This window comes from Notechis scutatus, chromosome 6 (assembly GCF_049901735.1).
Source record: "Notechis scutatus isolate UNSWTSFEM ecotype Mainland chromosome 6, rNotScu1.2, whole genome shotgun sequence".
NCBI lineage: Eukaryota > Metazoa > Chordata > Lepidosauria > Squamata > Elapidae > Notechis > Notechis scutatus.
In genome coordinates, this window is record NC_142014.1 from 3,498,949 (window position 1) to 3,520,243 (window position 21,295).

The 21,295-nt window shown below is 41.8% G+C and overlaps 1 protein-coding gene across 2 annotated transcripts; it reads left to right on the top strand.

Annotated features, from left to right (window-relative positions):
* Positions 1 to 34: 34 nt before the first annotated feature.
* On the top strand, positions 35 to 20,851 carry DCLRE1C (DNA cross-link repair 1C). Of its 2 annotated transcripts, none has more exons than XM_087969188.1 (14): positions 35 to 316; positions 6,721 to 6,772; positions 7,294 to 7,378; positions 8,079 to 8,138; positions 10,254 to 10,309; positions 10,898 to 10,999; positions 11,917 to 11,989; positions 12,740 to 12,880; positions 14,368 to 14,469; positions 14,859 to 14,995; positions 16,136 to 16,190; positions 16,559 to 16,647; positions 17,435 to 17,535; positions 19,543 to 20,851. In XM_087969188.1, the coding sequence occupies exons 1-14, from the start codon at positions 106 to 108 to the stop codon at positions 20,544 to 20,546; spliced, it is 2,268 nt and encodes a 755-aa protein (XP_087825314.1). In that variant the 5' UTR covers positions 35 to 105; the 3' UTR covers positions 20,547 to 20,851. The 2 variants fall into 2 exon arrangements, with proteins under 2 accessions (XP_087825314.1, XP_087825315.1); XM_087969189.1 differs by having other exon boundaries at positions 36 to 214.
* The last annotated feature ends 444 nt before the right edge of the window (positions 20,852 to 21,295 follow it).

Genomic DNA, 21,295 nt, shown 5'->3' on the forward strand with positions numbered 1-21,295 from the left:
GAAGGCGTCCCTGTGATTGGGCGCCGCCTCAGCCAATGAGAGAGCGGCGGGAAGAGCCTGGCGGAAGTATGAAGCGGAAGAGGAACCGCTGGCGTCGGCGGCAGCATGAGCGTCTTTGGCGGGGTGATGCAGGAATACCCGCACCTCTCCATCGACCGCTTCGACCGGGAGAACCTGCGCGCCCGGGCCTACTTCCTCTCCCACTGCCATAAGGGTGAGCCGGGGAGGCCCAATTCTATGAAAGGGGCCGGGAAAGGAGGCCACCAGGAGATCCCAGCGCTGCCTCTTGCTGTGGACACTTTGCAGGATGATAAACGTGAGCCCGTGCAGGTGGTCCTCCACTTACGACCACAACGGAGCCCAGCATTCCTCTTGCTAAGCGAGACGTTGAGTTCCCCCCTCCCCATTTTATGGCTTTCCTTGCCCTGGTTGTTAAGCGAATCACCGCCATTGTTACGTTATAAATCCGGTTGCTAAGTGAATCGGGCTTCCCCCTCGGTTTTGCATGCGGAAAGGTTGCAAAAGGGAAAGACTATTTTAATACTAGCTCTGTACCCATGCTTCGCTACAAAACTATGTGGTCGGGCCTAGTTTTTGGGGAGGAAAATAAGGGGGAAAAAATTCTGCCTCTGCCTGCCAGCATCCATGGGTATTCATCTGGTTAGCGTCCTGTCAGTGTGTGAGAGAGTTGAGCGCTGTTTGGAATCTCAAACAGTATTTGCTGCGTGAGCAAGGAGGAGACAGCAAGGAGCCTGGGCATGGCTTAGCTCAACTGCGCTGTGTTAAGCCTGGATTCCCCAACGGTGTTAAGGAAAACAAACTAAACAGAATGTGCAGCGAAGTCAGATAGGAAGACAGGTAAATGTGTGAGATAAGTTTTCTAGTTAACACGCAGTAAAAATACAGATACGCTTGTGCTATCAAGAATATAGTTTATTCCATTTAAGAATTATAGCATAGTCATTATAAACAGTCCATTAGTCATATACCAAATTCAGTCAAGTCTTGTCGAGGATACTCTAATTGCAAAGTCCGTGTCGAATAGCCAGTGTCAGTACACATATAATAAATCTGTCCAAAACTTATCTTCTCTCCGTTGAGAAATATCTTCAAAGTAATCCAACACTTCTCCTCCTCCCCGATCCAGCAAGAACGCAGTCTTCAATAAGCCAGCCAGTAAGAGCCAGAGAGTGCCTTGCTGCTTATATAGTACTTTTACAGCTGCACCCTTAATTACATTCCTTTAGCTTAAAGTCACATACACTTTATCTGACAAACCATGATTCATCATTTTATTATCTTTACCCAAAACAGTTAGGGTAAAACAATGTTATCCCTAACATTCTCCCCTTTTGGGTAATAATAATAATATTACAATAATATAACCATTTACACCTTTAAATCATAATTGTTACAACTCTCTTTAAATTTTACAACACCTTGAGCTTTTGTAAACTGGTCTGCAATATTTTCTTCCGTCATGCAGTACTCAAGTTTAATTAGACCATTTTTCACAGATTCTCTAACATTTAAGTATCTTAGATCAGTATGCTTTGATCTAGTCTTTACAGCAATATTAGTAGCTAATTGTATAGCTGCCTGGTTGTCTTCATACACAATAATAGAATCCTTAACAGTTATACCCATGTCTAATAATAACTGTACAGAATTAAATCAGTGCATAGTAATGACAGACATGAAAATTCTGCTTCCATCGTTGACAAGCTAATATGCTGTTGTCTGATTGACCTCCACCCTATTAAAGTCTTACCAAATAATATAGCCATCCCAGATGTTGATTTTCTAGTGTTTATATCAGTTGCAAAACTTGCATCTGCATAGGCACTAAGAATCAAATCACCTTTTGGCTCTAGATACAATGCATGATGCATTGTTCCTTTAAGATATCTTAAAATTCTCTTTAATGCTTGCCAATGACATTGATGTGGATCATTATTAAATCGTGCCAGCTGATTAATACTATAAGCTATATCTGGCCTTGACCAATTGCTTATATATGATAAGCTACCAATCAAAGATTGATATATGGTCTTATCAAATTTGGGACTTTGAGCATCAATTTTGCAAATTTCCTGACTCATTGGAGTCTTTGCAGGCTTACAAAGTTCCATTTTATACAATTTAATTAATTGGCAAATTTTATCCTCTTGAGATATCTTAAATCCTTTTGTGGTTTTATTAATTGTCAATCCTAGATACTTTTTAATTTCACCTAAATGTTTTAATTTTATCCTTTTGGCTAATAATGAAATAATCTCAGTAGCTTCATTATTGGTCTTAGTAAAGCAATATCATCTGTAAATAATAACAATAATGACGCCGTTCCATTATTTTCTCTTTTAAACATACATGGATCTGCTAAACCAGATTTAAACCCTATATTGTTTAATTCTTTCACAATATATTGGTTCCATTCATAGCCAGATTGTTTCAATCCATATAAACTCTTCTTGAGTTTCCAACAATCATTGCTATTTGCTTTATTATCATTTATACCAACTGGTTTTTTCAAATATATTGTATGCTGCAATGGTGCATGCAGATATGCAGTTTCTACGTCTAAATGGTTAACAATATAATTCTTCTTAGCTGCCCACACTAAAGCTGCTCTTAAAGTTGTTGCCTTAAGATTTGGTGCAAATACCTCATCATAATCATATACATTTTGGTTAAATCCTTGTGCTACTAATCTAGCCTTATAAGTTACTTGCCCATTATTTCCAGTCTTTACTTTAAATATCCATTTACACCCAATGGATTTTTCTCCTGGAGGTAATTTGGTTTCTTCATAAACCTTCATTTCCCTTAATGAATTTAACTCTTTTTCCATTGCCTTTTGCCAATTCTCCTGATCCTTAGCAGGATACATCTTAAGTTCATCTATGCTAGTAGGAACTTTATTTACTTGGCAAATAATACTTGCCTGATATCTATCAGGTGGTCTAGTTATACGCGTTGTGCGTCTAGGTATAACTGGACTTACAGGTGGACTTTCCTTTATTTCCTGTTCTTGACTATCTATCTCTTCTTGATCAATTATTTCCTCTTGATCTGATTCTATTTGCTCTTCATGGACTTCTTCTTTAATTGGACTTGTCTTATAACTAGTCTTTTCTTTCTGCCTCTTATAGGGTTCTATAATAACATCATTATCTGAATCCTGCTCTAATCTATTCCATCCTATATGTTCTAGGAATTGTGCACTAGCACTGCAGTATACTCTAGATGTACCTGGTTCCCAGAATCTATAAGATCTATGGTTTGCTTGATATCCAACAAAAATTAATCTTTTAGCTCTACGTTGTCCTTTGTGCCTGAGTTGTGTAGGGATATGCACCCATGCTGGTGCACCAAATGTGTGAATATAACTCAAATCAGGTTTCCTACCATGCCACAGTGTGAATGGTAATTCACCTGTTGTTGAATTAACAACATTGTTTAATATGTGATTCCCACACATTATAGCTTCTCCCCACAAATTGTCAGGTAATCCAGAATCAGATAACATTGTCCTTCCCATTGATTGCAGTGTTTGTCCTCTTCTCTCTATAAATGCATTATGTTGAGGCCTATATGGTGCAGACTTTTTATGTTGAATACCTGCCATTCTAAGTCTACTCTGGAATTTATTATTTGTAAATTCTGCACCATTATCTGTTATAAGAGTTACTAATTTCTTTTTAGTTTTTCTCTCTGCAAATTTTAACCAATTAAAGAAATTTGTATACGTTTCAGTTTTTCTCTTCATTAGAAAACAGAAACCATACCTAGAATAGTGGTCCATTATGCTTAATATGTATCTAGCACCACCTACACTTGGCTTTTTAGGACCTATTATATCGGCAAATACTACCTCTAAAGGCTCTTTGGTAGTAAATCCATCAACTCTATTTGCCGGTATAACTTTGCTTTTGTTTTGATTACAAGCAGAACATTGCAAATACTTATTACAAGGTTTCAAACTTATTCCTTTAGATAGTTGAACAGTTCTCTTAATCATTTTAAAATTTAAATGACCTAACCTTCGGTGTAACAAGTGAATACATTCATTATGAGGTTTCTTATTTTCATAAACCGTGTTAGCCACTTTTAAACCATTATCATTTAACACATATAAGTCACCTCTTAAAGATGCAGTAATTTTCTTACTTTCTTTTTCAATTAAACAAGTATCTCCCCTAAAGGTAACTATGTATCCTAATCTAACCAACATTCTAACTGAAAGCAAATTAAATTTAAGTTGAGGTACATATAACATTTTTATGTTCTCTTTTATACTAGAACAATGAGCTATACCTTGACCTTTTGCCTTCATTTTCCATCCGTTTGCCAATGAGATATGTTTTGAACTCATGGACATTTTTACAAATTTTTTGTTATCATTTGTAATACAGTGGGACGCACCACTGTCAACCACCCATAAATTATTTTTTACAACTCCATTACTATACATGGCTAACTCAAAATTCTTTTTTCTTCTTTGATGGCTTACAGCATTCTGGGTTGCATTCTGGCGCTTTGGTTTCTTACAAAATCTTGCAAAATGTCCTCTCCCTCCACAATTAAAACACTTTTTAATTGCGAATGCAGTAGGAGATTCATTATTTTCCTTTTGAGGTTGCTCCCTCCTTAACTGATCTCTTTCAAGCCTTCTTCTGGCCTCTTCAATCAATCTGCCAGTGATATCAGTTAAAGTTAGGCTTTCTTTAGGCAATATTTCAAGGGAAGTTACGTAGTCATCAAAACTTTTGTCTAATGAAGATAGAATTATGTAGACCTGGTGTAGTTCAGAGAAAATTAACTCCTTCTCATGAAGTTCTTGAAAAATGCTTTTCATAGTATTTAAATGACTCAGCATATCACCATTCTTTTGGAGATACGTCCGGAAAAGCTTCCGTGTTAGATTTATGTGAGCACCAACGTTATCTCGGACATAAATCCTCCTCAGTTTTTGCCAACACCGAACAGCAGTTTGCTCTCCGCGTATATGAACAAGCTGCTGATCAGTTAATGTTAGTCCTATGATGCAAAGTGCTTGTTCATTTTTCTGTTTAAATTCTTCTATCTTTTGACTATCTTCCTCATCTTCAGGATCCCATTCTTCTACGTTTGGTGGGTTTTCAATTATGTTCCACAGACCTTCTCTTCGTAGAAGTAGACTACATTTCATAGACCATGAAACATAGTTTGTTCCATCCAGCTTGGATATATGGGACAAACTTTGTAGACTGACTTGTGCCATGTTTCACTATATGGATATAAAACTTTAATTGATAAAACACAGCTGTCTGTTTACTGTAACGTGTAACAATACAAAAATCTCACTTTTTACATAAACCTGTTTTTATCCTAGTTAAACTGACTTTGCAGTCTCTCTGGGCCCATAACCAGTGTTAAGCCTGGATTCCCCAACGGGTGTTAAGGAAAACAAACTAAACAGAATGTGCAGCGAAGTCAGATAGGAAGACAGGTAAATGTGTGAGATAAGTTTTCTAGTTAACACGCAGTAAAAATACAGATACGCTTGTGCTATCAAGAATATAGTTTATTCCATTTAAGAATTATAGCATAGTCATTATAAACAGTCCATTAGTCATATACCAAATTCAGTCAAGTCTTGTCGAGGATACTCTAATTGCAAAGTCCGTGTCGAATAGCCAGTGTCAGTACACATATAATAAATCTGTCCAAAACTTATCTTCTCTCCGTTGAGAAATATCTTCAAAGTAATCCAACACTTCTCCTCCTCCCCGATCCAGCAAGAACGCAGTCTTCAATAAGCCAGCCAGTAAGAGCCAGAGAGTGCCTTGCTGCTTATATAGTACTTTTACAGCTGCACCCTTAATTACATTCCTTTAGCTTAAAGTCACATACACTTTATCTGACAAACCATGATTCATCATTTTATTATCTTTACCCAAAACAGTTAGGGTAAAACAATGTTATCCCTAACATGCTGTACTAAAGCTGCTTGGTGCTGTGAAACTGAAACGGAAACTCCTCTCCTGCTTGTGTTTTGCATTTGGAAGAAATTTCTTTTTTTCAGCTGGGGAGGGGGAATAGAACTTAGCATCAGAGCGTGTTAATAATAATAATAATACAGGAAATACTCTAAATCAGGGGTGGGCAAACTACGGCCCGCGGGCCACATCCGGCCCGTTGGTCTTTTTAATCCGGCCCGCCGAAGATTGGTACAGAATTAAGGTTTGATGTGAATGATTGAATGATTGCATTCATTTGATTTTGACTTGTAATGACAGGCATTTCGACACCAGGTGACGGCCCGTCTGTCAAATTTTAAAAGTCAATGAGGCCCCCGAGCCAAAAAGTTTGCCCACCGCTGCTCTAAATGCTCTGATGGTCATATTGAAGAATCCTTTCTTAGCCCCTAGAAGCCAAGAGGGACATACATGCCAAATTCCAAGTACTTTGTAGGCTTTACGGTTCTGGAGATTTTGTGATGATGCGTGAATGGCATTTTGCTTTTGTGTGTACACACACACATATATATAAAGAAAAATATACTAAAATGCTAATATGCTAAAAGACCTCTTAGGGGCTGATCCTTGCTTTTCAGTTTGGGTATCAACATTTTACAAGCAGGGAACCTTGAACTGGTTGAGGTATTTAACATGAACATTTTCTAATGATTTGCATGGAGATTATTTTATTTCATATCACGTTGCTTTGTTTATTTAGATCACATGAAAGGCCTGAAAGCCCCTTCCATGAAAAGACGGCTGGCGTGCAGGTAAATAACTAATTCTTTTCAATTTTGGTAGAATAACAAGACTTAGTAGCAGCATACAGGAGCTTCCAATTGCAATCCCCTCTTTTCGAATTTCTTCGAAAAGTATATTGCAATAGTGTTTCTTTGTCTTGCCATCTTTCCTATCTATATTTTCCCCCTTTGTACCAAGGAAATGATATTAAGTGAAATAAAAAGTAATCGAAGTAGATCCTTGGAGGCCTGTATTAAAATACCGTACTTAGCAATTACACACAATTGTCAAATTGTGGAGGATATTGGCTTCCATGCCTCATGAAATAAATAGCTTGGATGGGAGATCAGAATGCTGGAAGAAGATAGAAATGCCCCCTCCTCATCTATTGCAATTCTAAATTGTTCTTCATCAGGAAATGGAGCTGTCTCACATGATTGTTTCCTATTGTTCTCAATCTTCTCAACTTTTAAGTTGTGTGAACTATACCTCCCAAAATTGAAATATACATTGCATTGTATGTTTGTTTGTTTTGGTTCTATCTTACAAGCTTGAAACTCCACCTGTATTGCTCCCCTGTGACAAAAGAATTGCTACTGTCCAGCCCGCGATACGCATTCTGGGAAAATTACATTGTGAGTTACCTGTTTCTTGCATCTGTTTATTACCTATAAACATTACAATGGCAATAATCAATTCTTGTAATTAATAATATATATAAGAATAATATTGTTAAGTAGTTAAGGCACCCAACTACCGTGTTTCTCATATAATAAGGCCGGGTCTTATTTTTTTTTGAGCCCTGAAAAAATGGCTAGGCCGTCTTTTCGGGGGTGACTTAATCTCCCCCCACCCCCTTGCATCTTCGGGCGGATGGGCGGCAGGAAAGCTGTCTGGGTGACTTTGGGCCAATCACTCTCTCTTTCAGCCCAACCCCACCTCACAGGGTGGTTGTGGGAAAAGCAGGAGGAGGAAGTTGTTTAGGATACCGTCGCTGCCTGTTTTTATTTTGTAAAAATAATAAAGGTGAGTTACAAATAAAAGGTTGGTTTTGTCTTCCAGGGTTGTTGTTTTTTTGACTTAATTTTCCTAAATACAGCATTGGGAATTATATGGCAAGGAACTTAAAGACATGATTGGGGGGAAATGTAGGAGCGGAGCCTTCCTGGCTAATCAGGCAGATTCCACTCTGTTCATTCTTTTACCAAACCAGAATCCTGCATTTTCACATCAGTGGCGTGGGTTTCTCACATATCCGTGTTGCCCCCATAGGAGGGCCATCAATAGATCTCCTTTCTTGTCATTGATTTGTCAGTTATGGTTTTTATGATTTAGGTCACCCTGGAAGTTGAAACACCGACTCAAATTTCTCTCATTGAGGAAGCATCAGGCAAGGTGAGACGCACAATTGAAACTCAACGCTTTTTGATCAAAATATGTGTCTGTATTTAAAGTTTTCTAACGTGAAGCCCCCCTCAATTCTTACTATCTATGGAGATTCTCCGTCATCCAGGTCACAGTTGTCCCAAAGGTGCTTTTTTTTTTTTTTCAAGAGGCAACTGGACTTTCTGTTTTTTTTCTTTTGAAGACATTTCACTTCTCCTCCAAGAAGCTTCTTAGGTTCTGACTGGATGGTGGGGAGTGGAAGGGTTTATACTTGTTGCAGACAGCTGGTCGTTTGCATCCTTTTAGAGCAGGGGTTCCCAACCTGCGGTGCTCGCACCCCCTGGGGGTGCGAGACGATATTCCAAGGGGTGCGAGAAAAGTCCAGGTAAATAATAGGATATTGGCTATATGTTGGCATTTTTATTTATTATGCAATGGATTAACTTTGTTTTCATTTTAGAGTTAAGTGTCGTTATTTAGTGGCCGTCACATACATAGCTGAAAAGATTCAATCCTACCATATATTTAACGCGTTCAATAGTTCCTAAAGTCTAAATTTCAGGGGGTGCGAGGTTCGAGTGAAATTTCTTTAGGGGTGCGGGGCGAAAAAAAGGTTGGGAACCACTGTTTTAGAGGGTCCTTGAGGCCACCTGGAGGTTTGTCTGTGCAAATTTGCACTACTCAGGTGACCCTGAGGACAGACAAAAAGAAAAGAACCTTTGGGACCTCAAATCTCGCAAACCCCCTGTCAGCTGGTGCTCCGTTCAAAATCCAAGAAAGAAATACTTAGACTCTTGTAATTAGAGAAAAGATATATTTTACTGGAAGTCAAGCGGTAGCCACAAGAAAATTCTGAATCTGGGGAAATAGGCACGCACATCACATATATCAAGGGAGTGAAATGTTCCCACCCCCAATAGTTCAAACGGTTCTTCCAATTAAAAGTTGTGAACTTCATCATGGGGACATCTCCAGGTGGTGATGATTAGTTGACCTTGGCTTACTCAGATAAAGGTTTGCAATTGCGCAGAGAAGAGAAAGCTAAGGAGGAATGAGAAACCCTCCCCAGTTTATACAATATTAGTTAGCAACACTTTCAGCTCACGTCCCATACATTTCCCCCTTCCACCCCCCGTTACTCATGACAGCCAAAAAGAAGCAAAGGAAAGGAGGAAGATCTTGAAGGCTGACACCCCCACAGACTGTCGTTTGGGGGGGGGGGGAATTCATTTATTTATTTGTGCAGCTAGTTCTCGAGTTACACCCGTAATGCAGCCTGCCCGTGTGATTGGCCTGATTTTGCAATGTTTTCTGCAGCAGTAAAGCAAATGTAGCAGTTGTAAGACGAACACCGCAGTCATTACACAAATCGGTGCTTCAACATAGGTACAATTTTGCTGCAAACCGGAAGTAACTGCTGTTTTTTTTTGTTTTTGTGTTTTGCCTAACCCGTGTAAAATGCAGTGACGTAATGCAGGACTGAACACAGCCATAAATGCAGCCACGTTGTTGAATGACCAGCAGTGGGGGAGTGGGTGGTAACCATTGAAAACCAGGCCTTAAGTCCCCTTTTTTTAGATCAGGGCTGTCCAACCTTGGCCCCTTGAAGCCTGGCGGACTTCAACTCCCAGAATTCCCCAGCCAGCTGGCTGGGGAATTCTGGGAGTTGAAGTCCGCCAGGCTTCAAGGGACCAAGTTTGGACAGCCCTGTTTTAGATCAACCGATCATAACTCGGGGATTACCAAAATTTCATTTTCTAGCCATTCAGTTGAAAATCTTAAATACAAGAGAGGACAAAATTGCTTCTTTGCTGCTGCTTATGGCTCTTCTGACCACTAGCAGAAGAAAACTATCAAAAAAAAAAAGCAGAGAATTCAGAGGTCACACTATTTTTGCAAAATTTGGAATAATTCCAATAAGATCAGAAGGGGATGTTTGGAAGATTTTGAGTTCAAAATGTTTTGCATACTCGACAAATGGGTGAATAATTCTAAGCAGGTGTCTTCTATTAACTCTGGCCGGTCATTGGGGACCAGGTACTAGTACAAAAACCAATAGTTTTCCATCCTTTCTGTTATCTAATGAATTTGAAGCTCTTTTTTTTTTTCACCTTTTACTTCCAGAAAGAAGATATTGTGGTCACACTTCTGCCAGCCGGTCATTGTCCGGGATCAGTTATGTATGTGTTTTTGTTCTCCTATCAGACAGTTAACAGCAACACTGGCAAAGTGTATTTTGTTTTCTTTTGCCGTAATTCTTTTACATTTCATGAGGATCTAAGTGTAATTAGCCTAATTTATCCCTAGTAGGGAGAGGGAAGAAGAAAATGGGAATGAAAAGGGAGGGAGGGAGGGAAGGAGAAAAAGAAGAGAGGGAAGGAGGAAAGAAAATGCGAATGAAAACGGAAGGAATGAAGGAGAAAAAGGGAAGGGGGAAAGAAAATGGGAATGAAAAGGGAAGGAGGGAATGAGAAAAAGAAGGGAGGGAAGGAGGAAAGAAAATGGGAATGAAGAAGGAAGGAAGGAAGGAGAGAAGGGAGGAAGGATGGGTGGGTGGGTGGGAGGGAAGGATTTCTAACACTACCTACCAACTTCCCACAAGGAAATGCGATGGGGAAGACAGTAGGAAGTCAAAAGTTGTCCTGCTTTTTTGCCCATCCTTGCTCATTCTGTTTGTCTGCTTCGGTAAGGAAATAGCTCTGAAACAACAACCCAACAGGGTTGTTTAGCAGCATATGTGACTAACGAATGCATCCGTTTCCAACCAGGTTTCTCTTCCAAGGGGAAAACGGGACCGTCTTGTACACGGGTGATTTCCGACTCGCCAAAGGAGAAGTGGCCCGAATGGAACTTCTGCATTCAGGAAGCAGGTGAGGTGAGGCCCTGGCTCCTCCTCTTGGACCGCCCGTAGGAGGCCTTTGAAGAAAGGGTGGATTTTGTCCCTGCTTTGGGACCTCGGTAACATGCATGGGGTCAACAGAGAGGAATGATTTCAGCTTGTTGGAATGTCTTGAACCTAGCTGGCTAAGATGCTTGGAGGATGCTACTTCCCTCCAGGCCTATGATACGAGAAGCCCAAAGCCTCTTATGTACATTTCAGGGATGGGCTTCAAAGACTTTAGCAACAGGTTCTCATCATCATTCTCCTTTTAACAACCCCCCATCATCCCTTGCGGGGTTCCGAGGTGGAGTCTGGGCAACTGAACGGAGCTAGCAGAAGGTTTACCGGCCGGATGCCCTTCCTGTCCCCAGAGCGGAGTTTTGTTCAGCAGAGATATTCCCATCGTGCCCAGAAAGAGAAATATCTTTGCTTCTCCCTAGGATCGAACTCACAACCTCCTGATTGTAAGGCAAGAGCTCCCCCTCTAGGCCACCATACCACTCTTTCAGATCCTGACATGAACCTTATGAATTCGTGTGTAGCTGACATAATGATGTCAGAGGCAAGTCCCAGACTGACAACAATTCATTTAGCAACCATTTAGAATTACAACAGCACTGGAAAAAGTGGCCTTGCAACTAGCATTCCCACGGTCACATGATCAAAATTCAGGTGCAGCATTCCAGGGTCATGTGATGACCATCTGTGGCCTTCCTAGCTGGCTCCCAACATGCAAAGCCAACAGCGGGGAAGCCAAGTGTGTTTAAAAGTCTTCACTTAAGAACCATAGCAAAAATGGTCTTAGGATCTGGCTTAAAAACTTGCTTAACTGCCCTGCTTAGCAACAGAACCAATTGTGGTCATAAGTCCAGGACTACTGGACCAATACTGCCATTCTCTTTTCAGAGTGAAAGACATCCAGAGTGTCTATTTAGACACCACATTCTTTGATCGCAAATATTATCAAATACCGAGCCGGGTAAGTAACATGAAAAGATAACCTTGCATACTTGCATGCTAATGGTACACAACATGTAAACGAATACCTTTCACCAACTAGTAATGAAGATAAAATCAAGTGTGCCTTGAAGCATAAACATAGGGACCTTATGAATTAAATTACATGCACACATTTTGTTACAGCCAACGGGATAGCAATAAAAATTTAACTATCTTCCTATTCATGGTGTAGTTTTGCTTGCCATATGCTGCTGGTTGTGATAACTTCACTTAAAACTTCTTACAATTCATATATTTGGTTCCATCTATACAAATTAATGATTTGGGCAGCTATCTGGCCAATGTAGACTTTTCCAATGCAACATAATTAATTCAGACTTATTCTGTGTTACAGTAGGTTGCTGAATATTGTAAGCAAGTAGTGTCTGAATTACGATTATAGCTCAGTTTTGCTTTATTCTAGATGATAGATCCTGCATGTTGTCCACACTCCTCATTCCTTATTAATTATTTGGGAATGCCCCAGTAGATAATCAGATTGGTTTGGCCTGCTTTTAAAAGAAAAAAAATTACCAACACTTAGTCATCAAGTTCATTTTAAAGGAAATTTTGCTTACGTTTGTAGTGAAGCGACATCGTATTGAGAAGTAGGCATGTGATACTGATCTCCGTGGATTCAAGAAGGGGGGAAATAAGAGAATAAGTGTGTAGTATCATTGCAAGTTAATTGCAAGTTAAAATTCTTTTTTTTTTTTTTTTTTTGCATCAGGAAGAATGTATGAAGGGGTTGATGGAATTGGTAAGGAACTGGGTGGCCCAGAGTCCCTATCACGTGGTCTGGTTGAACTGCAAAGCGGCTTATGGATATGAGTATTTATTCACAAATCTCAGCGAAGAGCTTGGGATCAAGGTAAGACTGCGTCCCCAGGTGAGCCTTCCCTGAACAGGAGACGTGTAGACTTCCAGAATTCCCCAAGTCTACATATCTTAAGAGGAAAAGCCCTTAGATTTATATACCGCTTCACAGGGCTTTACAGCCCTCTCTAAAGGGGTCTACAGGGCCGGCCTCTTGCCCCCCAGCAATCTGGGTCCTCGTTTTACTGACCTCGGAAGGACAGAAGCTGAGTCAACCTTGGGCCAGTCAGGATCGAACTGCTGGCAGTTGGTGGAGTCAGCCTGCAATGCTGCATTCTAACCACTGCACCACCAGGAAGGAGAAGGAGAAGGAGAATAAGAGAGGGAGGGGAGAAGGAGTAGCAATAGCCCTTAGACTTATACACCGCTTCACGGAGCTTTTCCAGCCCTGTCTAAGCGGTTGACAGAGTCAGCCTCTGGACCCCAACCATCTGGGTCCTCATTTGACCCACCTCGGAAGGACGAGTCAACCTTGAGCCGGTCAAGATCGAACTGCTGGCCGTGAGCAGTGAGTCAGCCTGTAGTACTGCACTCTCACCACTGTGCCACCAGGGTTCTTGGCTTCAGGTTGTCAAACAGAGGCCGTCCCGAAACTCCCAGGTAGCATAGGGACATTTCAAGATTGTTTTTCTTAGCCATCTGCTTCCTGGGTGTTTTCCTCCCCAGGTGTTCAAGCGGACAATACTTTTACCAATAGAAGATAATGTTTGTGGCTCAGGTTTGAACTGTGGGATCTTTGTTGCTTTCTGAGGCTGGTTGTTTTCTTGCAAACCTTTCCTGATCCAGAGCTCTAATAGCGATAATGTTCCCTAGCTGGGTAATAAAACATCCACAAGAAAACAACCCACCCCAGAGACCACCAGGTTACAGATCAGTCTGGGTCAGGCCCACTGGCCTTTCAAAGGCAGTGAGGTTGCCTGGCGGTGGTGGTTTTAATCCATGACAGTTATGGCTGATTCAGTAACCTGCCCTGGAGCTCTACAGCACATTCTATATTCTCCAGCAATGAAGAGGAGGAGCCAAGAAATTCTCTCCCAATATTTTGCTGGAAAACGATTGCTTGTGTTATCTCTTGTCTCTTCTCTGAGTTGTCTAAAGCAGGGGTCCCCAACCGCCGGTCCGCGGACCGGTACCGGGCCGCGGAACAAGCCTTACCGGGCCGCTGGTTGCTGGGCGCCGCCATCTTTTTTTGGTAAAAAAAGCAATTTTTCGTCAAAAAAGATGGCGGCGCCAGCGTTGGTGAGCTTTTCCGGTAGAAAGCCATTTCTACCCGAAAAGCTCACCAGAGCGCTGGCGCCGCTATTTTTGACGAAAATCACTTCCGTGACGTCACCGGAAGTGATTTTTCGTCAAAAAAGATGGCGGCGCCCAGCTGACGCGGAACCGGGCCGCGGCGCCCAGCTGACGCCGGAACCGGGCCGCGGCGTCGAAAAGGTTGGGGATCCCTGGTCTAAAGTACCTTTTATGACCCTCCTGGCCTAGGTGCATGTGAACAAGTTGGACATGTTTCAAAACATGCCAGAAATCCTCTACCACGTTACCACCAATCGGCGTACCCAGATTCACGCATGTCGCCATCCGAGGGTATGTATCTCCTTTAAAAAGAACGAGGGTCGCCTTCCTGCTAACTTACGGAAGGCTTCCCTCTGGTGGAACACAACGTGAAGGTGAAACGATCCCAGTCTAGAATCATTAACCATGGCCATTACTGTAGTAATATCCCAAAAGTGCTTTTACTTTGTTGTTTTTTTTCTTTGAAGATGTGAAGAATGTTTCGCTTCTCATTCCAAGGAGCTTCTTCAGAATTTCTTCAGGTGAAAAGCGAAACGTCTTCAAGGGGAAAAAAAAAAAAACCAAAAGTCCAATTGTCTTTTGGAAAAAAAAAACACTTTTGGGACAACCAGGACCTGGATGATTGAGAATCTCCGTAGACTTTTAGCCCCGGTCTGTCCAGGTGTTTATCTGCCCATTAGGATGACGAAATGTTTCGCTGGAACCGACTGCCGTGTGGAATGACTTCCCAGAACGGACACGAGTTGCGTGTTATCAGTGTCAAGCCATCCACCATGTGGTTTGGAGAAAGGACACGGAAAAGCAAGGTGATCATGAGGTGAGGTTAGGGCACTTTTTAAATTTCCGAAATTTAGCATTAGAAGAATAGAGAATATTGGCAGTTCTGGATTGAACTGTGAGGTCCAGGGTGCTCTCTGAGTTTGGTGGTTTTCTTGCAGACATTTCACGACCCAACTAGGGAACGTCATCAGTGCTAGAAAGTGCAAACCCCACTCCCTTCTAGCACTGATGATGTAACCTAGTTGGGTAATGAGATGCCCAGAAGAAAACCACCAACACTGAGGACCCCACAATCCTCCTCCTCTTCCTCCTCCTCCTTCACTCTCCAAACCCCCCTCCCTTCTAACACTGATGATGTTGCCTAGTTGGGCAATTAAACGTCTGCAAGAAAACCACGAAGCTCGGAGAGCACCAGGGACTTCACAAAATTAGCAGTTTATCTCCACCTCTCATTGATACTTTTCATAGCAATTGGGAAGCACGCTCTTCTTTTATTATCAGTTAACCCAAGTAAGGTTAACTGAAGTAATTTCACCTCATTACCAGCTGTTTCTTTTACTACTCTGGGGTGCAGTTCAGGTGGTTCTAGTGATTTAAACTGATTCAAAGTAAGAAGGTCTTCTGTATTTTTGTTTCTCCTTTCATCTTGCCCTTTACGAATACACAGATTTTTTTCCTGGTTTATTTGTGAAGCAGGCAGAATGCAAATTAGCACTTATAGGGAGTGCTGATGTTTAGGAGTTTTAGAGAAAACTAACCATAAAGATTGCCTTGATGAAAGATTTTAAAAATTCCAATTCCAGGCAAGTGACAAGATATTTCTTATGGTTCATCCTTGCATCTTCTTGTTTGACGTACCAGACGTACCTTGAACCATCTATAAGGTTAAGCTTGTTAGAAAACTGATTTTCACCAGAATCAAATTCCTTCCACTTCTGAATGTCACAGATTGACTATAAGATTCCTTTAGAAGATTGAAGTTTTAGAAGAACTTCTCTAGCCTTCCAGATGTACGTTCAATTATTCCGGTCCTCAAGAGGACCCCTCATTCCTTCGGGAAGATGGCTGCAAAAGGAGCGTTCTCTTATCCCTCAGAAGAGATTTTCAGCTTTTGTTTTTAATCTCATTTTGATCAACAGCAGAGGAAACTAATTTAAATTTATGCCTTGTTGTTTAGGGCCGGAACAAGTTCCTACAGAGCTTGCTTCTCATTTCACTCTTCTTACAGTGAGGTACGTCGTTCCACTTTCAGTTTGTTAAATTGCATTTCCCCTTAGAACTGGATGTATATCCTCCAATGGGACACATCCATAGCCAAGAGTCCTCCATCATGCTCTCCAGTAATAATCTTGCATGCCAACAGCTACGGCTGCCAAAGCAATTATCTGAAGCATTTAAGGAATGCACTGCTTTCCCCCCCACTCTCTTTCTGCTGGCAACTAAAACAACCAAAGGAGTATTTTTTAGTTGACAACAAACTATTGTAAGTCTATCCGTACTTCTCAAGCCGTCGCAAATCATAAATACAAGAAATGAAGGTGGGGCATTAAATATTATCAATGCATCCTTTTTTTTTTTTCCCCTCAATCCGCCATTCTAGATCCAAGATTTCTTGAGCTACATTTGCCCGGTGAATGCCTACCCCAATGTGATTCCGTTGGGGTCCACCAAGGACAGAGTGGAAGAAAAGTAAGTGTTACGTCCTGTTCATTTTGTTTTGTTTTTTCCCCCTTCCATAATACAAATAAAGCGCCCCACTTACACAACCTGGTCAGCTAGCAACCCTTCAAAATTACAACGGACTTCCTGGGAAGCTACTCACAACCCGAATTTTGAAGTTCCAACGATGGGTGCCTCTCCCCCTCGTTGCGTGATCAGGTTTGGGGTGCGCGGCCACGGGGCCACGTTTGTGTCCATTTTGTGTCCATTTGACGGTCAACTGACCGCATTTTATGATGTTTTTTTTTTCTTCTGAAAACCAGCTTTTACTTTCATTTCAGCCAAACTGCCCCAACAGCAAACCATTGGTTCGGTTTACGACTGCTGTGTTCATTTATCGGCCACTGCAAAAAAAAAAAAAAAAAAAAGACAATGCCAAGTCATTTTATGACCCCCCACAACTTACCCCCAGGTTCCGCAACCGTTGTTAAGTGAATGGACTGAACTCCCTGTGATGGAATCCACATCAAGCCGTCCTTCGTTAAACTTCTCCATCGGCTACTCTTATCAAAAATTAATTTTGATAAGGGCTCGCCATCTTTTAATCCAAGGATAGCATATTTCCGAACTAAGCGCTGGATTCCAAGATTGGAATGTCTGGATTACAATCCAAATTTGACTTTGTTCACTCTTAAATTTCTCTATAATGAAGCAAGACGACGCGATGCATTTCCGGTTCAGGATTGCATGTTTTTTTTTTTTCCCTTGTAAGATTTGAATCGCTTTGTAAAGTTGGGCCATTTTTCCCTCTCCTCAGCCTGAAGCCTTTCTGCAGGAAGTACAGGCCAAACAACCGGCCAACCTATAAACCTCTCGGCACGCTGAAGAGACCGAGGACCTTGGAGCTCCTGGACACCAGTAAGATGAAAAAGATCGACCTTCCTTCCCCTTGCCATTTTTTAAAAAGAGTTTATTTATATATTTTTCTTTTCCATGCATAAGTGCTTTATGAACAGCGTATTGTCTGGGTCAATTTCCTTACATCTTCTATATATATAAAAGTGAAAAAGCACTCACGCATCATCACAAAATCTCCAGAACCGTAAAGCCTACAAACTTGAAATTTGGCCCATAGGTTCCTCTTGGCTTCTAGGAGCTCACTAAGAAAGGATTTTTCCAAATGCCCATCAGAGCATTTAGAATATTTCCATTATTATTATTATTGTTATTGTTATTATTATTAACATGCTCTGATGCTAAGGAGTTCTACTCCCCCTCCCCACCAGAAAAGAAATCTCCAAATGCAAAACACAAGCAGAGTAGTTTCAGTTTTAGTTTCAGTTTCACAGCACCAAGCAGCTTTAGTACAGAACAGTTGAGCTAAGCCACGCCCAGGCTCCTTGCTGTCTCCTTGCTCACACAGCAAATACTCTGTTTCCAAACAGCCCTCAACTCTAATACACTGACAGGGCATTAGCCAGATGAATACCAATGGATGTTGGTAGGCAGAGGCAGAATTTCTTTTTTCCTTATTTTCTTCCCCCAAAACAGCCCGATGACATAGTTTCGTAGTGAAGTATGGGGATCGAGCTAGTAATAGTATACAGTATAATAATATATTAAACATAAGACATAAATAATAGTATTTTTCCAATTTTTAATTTCTGCTTCTATTGATCAATATTGATAAAATAAGTCCCATGTTTGAAAGTATTCTGTATCTTCTTTTTCTTTTATCCTTAATGTCAACCTATCCATTTCTGCCCAATCTAGTATTTTTTTTAAATTATGCTTTCAGCTGTAGAGGTGCCCTCATTTTTCCAATGTTGTGCATATACAATTCTTGCTGCCATCAAGACATGTAATATTAAATATATATTCCCTTTATCGTATTTTTCCTGGTACTATGCCTAAGAGAAATATTTCTGGCTTATAATCTGTGTGTTGCTTTAACATTTTTTCTAACCACGTATGTATTTTCATCCAGTACTTTTTTGCCTTTGCACACGTCCGGCACATGTGATACCATGTGCCCATTGTTTTCCCTTGCCATTCGTCCTTCAACCTTGGCTATTTTAAGATACGTGTGATTTGCAAGACCCCAGAATTCCCCAGCCAAAGCTATATTGGCTAGGGAATTCTGGGAGCTGTAGCCCACACATCTTAAAAACATTGGTCTTGATGTAGTCTTTGGTTAATTTGTCCCAAAGGTGCTTTTTTTCCAAGAGGCGACTGAACTTTCTGTGTTTTTCTTTGAAAGACGTTTCGCTTCTCATCCAAGACGCTTCTTCAGTTCAGGGTGAATGATGGAGGATGGAAGAACTGAAGAAGCTGCTTGGATGAGAAGCAAAACATCTTTTAAAGAAAAACACAGAAAGTCCAGTTGCCTCCTTGAAAAAAAGCACCTTTGGGACAACCAAGACCTGGAAGACTGAGAACCTCCAGAGACATTTTGTTAATTTGATTGTCAGGATTCCAGCAATTGCCTTAATTAAATCATGAATTAAATTGGTTGCTTTTTTTAATGGCAACTACTAAGACTGGCATAGAAATGTTTTATGACTTGACTTTGATTTTTGGCCTCACCTTTTGTCCCAGAGTTCAAAGCACCCACCTGGTCCTTCATCTTCCAGTTCCCCCCTGTGTGATGGGTTTAGGCCCAAAACCACTGAATGAGTTTCAGTAGCAAAGGCTGGATCACAAACTTGGCCTCCCCAAGACCCACCAATACTTAAGTTACCAAACCCTTTGATATCACGCATCCAGGAGGATCCTGAGCTGCTGAATGCAGAACTCGAAAATTCCCTCCCTGCAGAAAAATCAGCACGCCTCTGAAGGAGGATTTTTGAGCAACCAAGATGGTTTCCCTGCCTGAAAAGGATTATATATATATATGTTAATTTCCTTTTTGTTTTGTTCTGACAGATGGTGGCAGCGATGACGACGATCTCTTTGACTTTGGGCTGGTCCCCACAAATCCCAAGGTTCCAAAACTGGTGCCAGAGATTGGGCCTGAGGAGCAGAACAAGCCGCTTCCCCCAAATCGCGGAGGGGAAGAAGGCGGCGACCACCACCCCACTCGTAAGGCGTCTCCGCTGCCTCCCTCTTTGCAGCTGGATTTTGTGGAGTGTGAAGAATCGAACGGCGAGGAGGAGGAGGAGGAGGAGGAGGAAGAAGAAGAACCACCTGAGAGGGAGGTGGCTCTTCCTGGAATCCCATTAGCGGGGACAGGCTTCGTTGAAGAGTGTCAGCACCCCGAACATCTCGTGGGGGCCACAAGCCCTGGGCAGCCCAAGGAAGGTCAACCGCAAGCTAACTCGGAGGTGCCAAAGTGGGAGAGTTTCTTCAGGCGCCCTTCAGAAGAGCCCGAGGCCTCTGACCCCGAGGGCCCCCTGCCCTGCCCAGACTCGGCCGAGCCGCTGCCTTCCAGCCCCTTCAACGAGGACGATCTGAGCGACTCGACTCACATCTCCTCTCAGGATTCCTCTCAGTCCACCCACATCTCTGAGCAGGGCAGCAGCCAAGGGTGGGACAGCCAAGCCGACACCGTCCTCCTTTCCTCCCAGGAGCGAAGGGCGGTGGAGTTCAGCCTTTCCAAGGGGAGGACCGACAGGATGGCCGCCTGCCTCCCTCACCTCCTGGCGGGAGAAAAGAAAATGGACCGGGCCGCAGAGCCCGGGCCCGGGGAAGGCCAAGCCAGGTGTTGGGGCGCAGCAGAAGCTCCTCATGGAACCGAACCGGAGGAGGAGAGGGCCAAGCCGGAAGGGAGGCCAGGGCTCAGGCCCCTCAGTCCGGACTCGGTCCAAGCGGCTGACTCTCGGGACTCTTCGGATTTTGAAGTGCCAGCGACTCCCGGGGCCGAGATTCCCAACCCTCAGCAGCTCTTCCCTCTGTACCAAAAGCTGGCAGCTGGAGACCATCTGTACTGACCAGGAAGGAGCAGCCCCACCCAGAAACCTTGGCCTCCTCAAGAGGTGTCAAGGGTTGCTTCAAATGTTTATATATATATATATATATATATATATATATATATATATATATATATATATATATATATATATATATATATATAATCAATATACATGTCTTTGTATTTTGTACAAATTGTACGACAAAATGTTTTTGCATATTATACTTATGTGTATGTGTATATACCTATATGTATATATACACATACACATACATGTTTTTGTATTTGTACAAAATGTAATACAAAATGTTTTTGTATGTTGTACTTGTGTGTATGTGTATACTTGTATATACATATATACATATATAGACATGTATGTGTATGTATTTACGTGGGTCTGTATGCATGTGTATGTATGTGATGACCCAAAGGAGCAAGGCACAAAGGCAACCCAGTCAAATAAGCAATAGGAGTCCCTTTATTATCTCCAACTTTGCCCCCAATGTCCAGGTTACCTTCGGCTGGAGAAAAACTCCCAGGAACAGCCTTTAAGTGGAGGAAATTCAGTCCAATTCAGTACATATAAACTGTAACTAAAAATCCACACAAACCACGCTGCAAAAATTACCTTGACAGGGTAGAAGAAGGAATTGCAGACCTGAAAGGCCAACAAAACACACACAGTTGGGAAGGCACCAGGAACCCAGATAAGCCTCATCAATACCAGATAATTCACAATTTGCTCCCAACAACTTGCTGCGCGCAGCT

What these genes read in the sequence shown, in the direction of transcription:
- DCLRE1C (XM_087969188.1), top strand. Translation starts at nt 106, where the DNA reads ATGAGCGTCTTTGGCGGGGTGATGCAGGAATACCCGCACCTCTCCATC. An exon ending in CTTCTGCATTCAGGAAGCAG is followed by an intron (nt 11,000 to 11,916) that starts GTGAGGTGAGGC and finishes TTCTCTTTTCAG; the next exon opens with AGTGAAAGACATCCAGAGTG. An exon ending in TTCACTCTTCTTACAGTGAG is followed by an intron (nt 16,191 to 16,558) that starts GTACGTCGTTCC and finishes CCGCCATTCTAG; the next exon opens with ATCCAAGATTTCTTGAGCTA.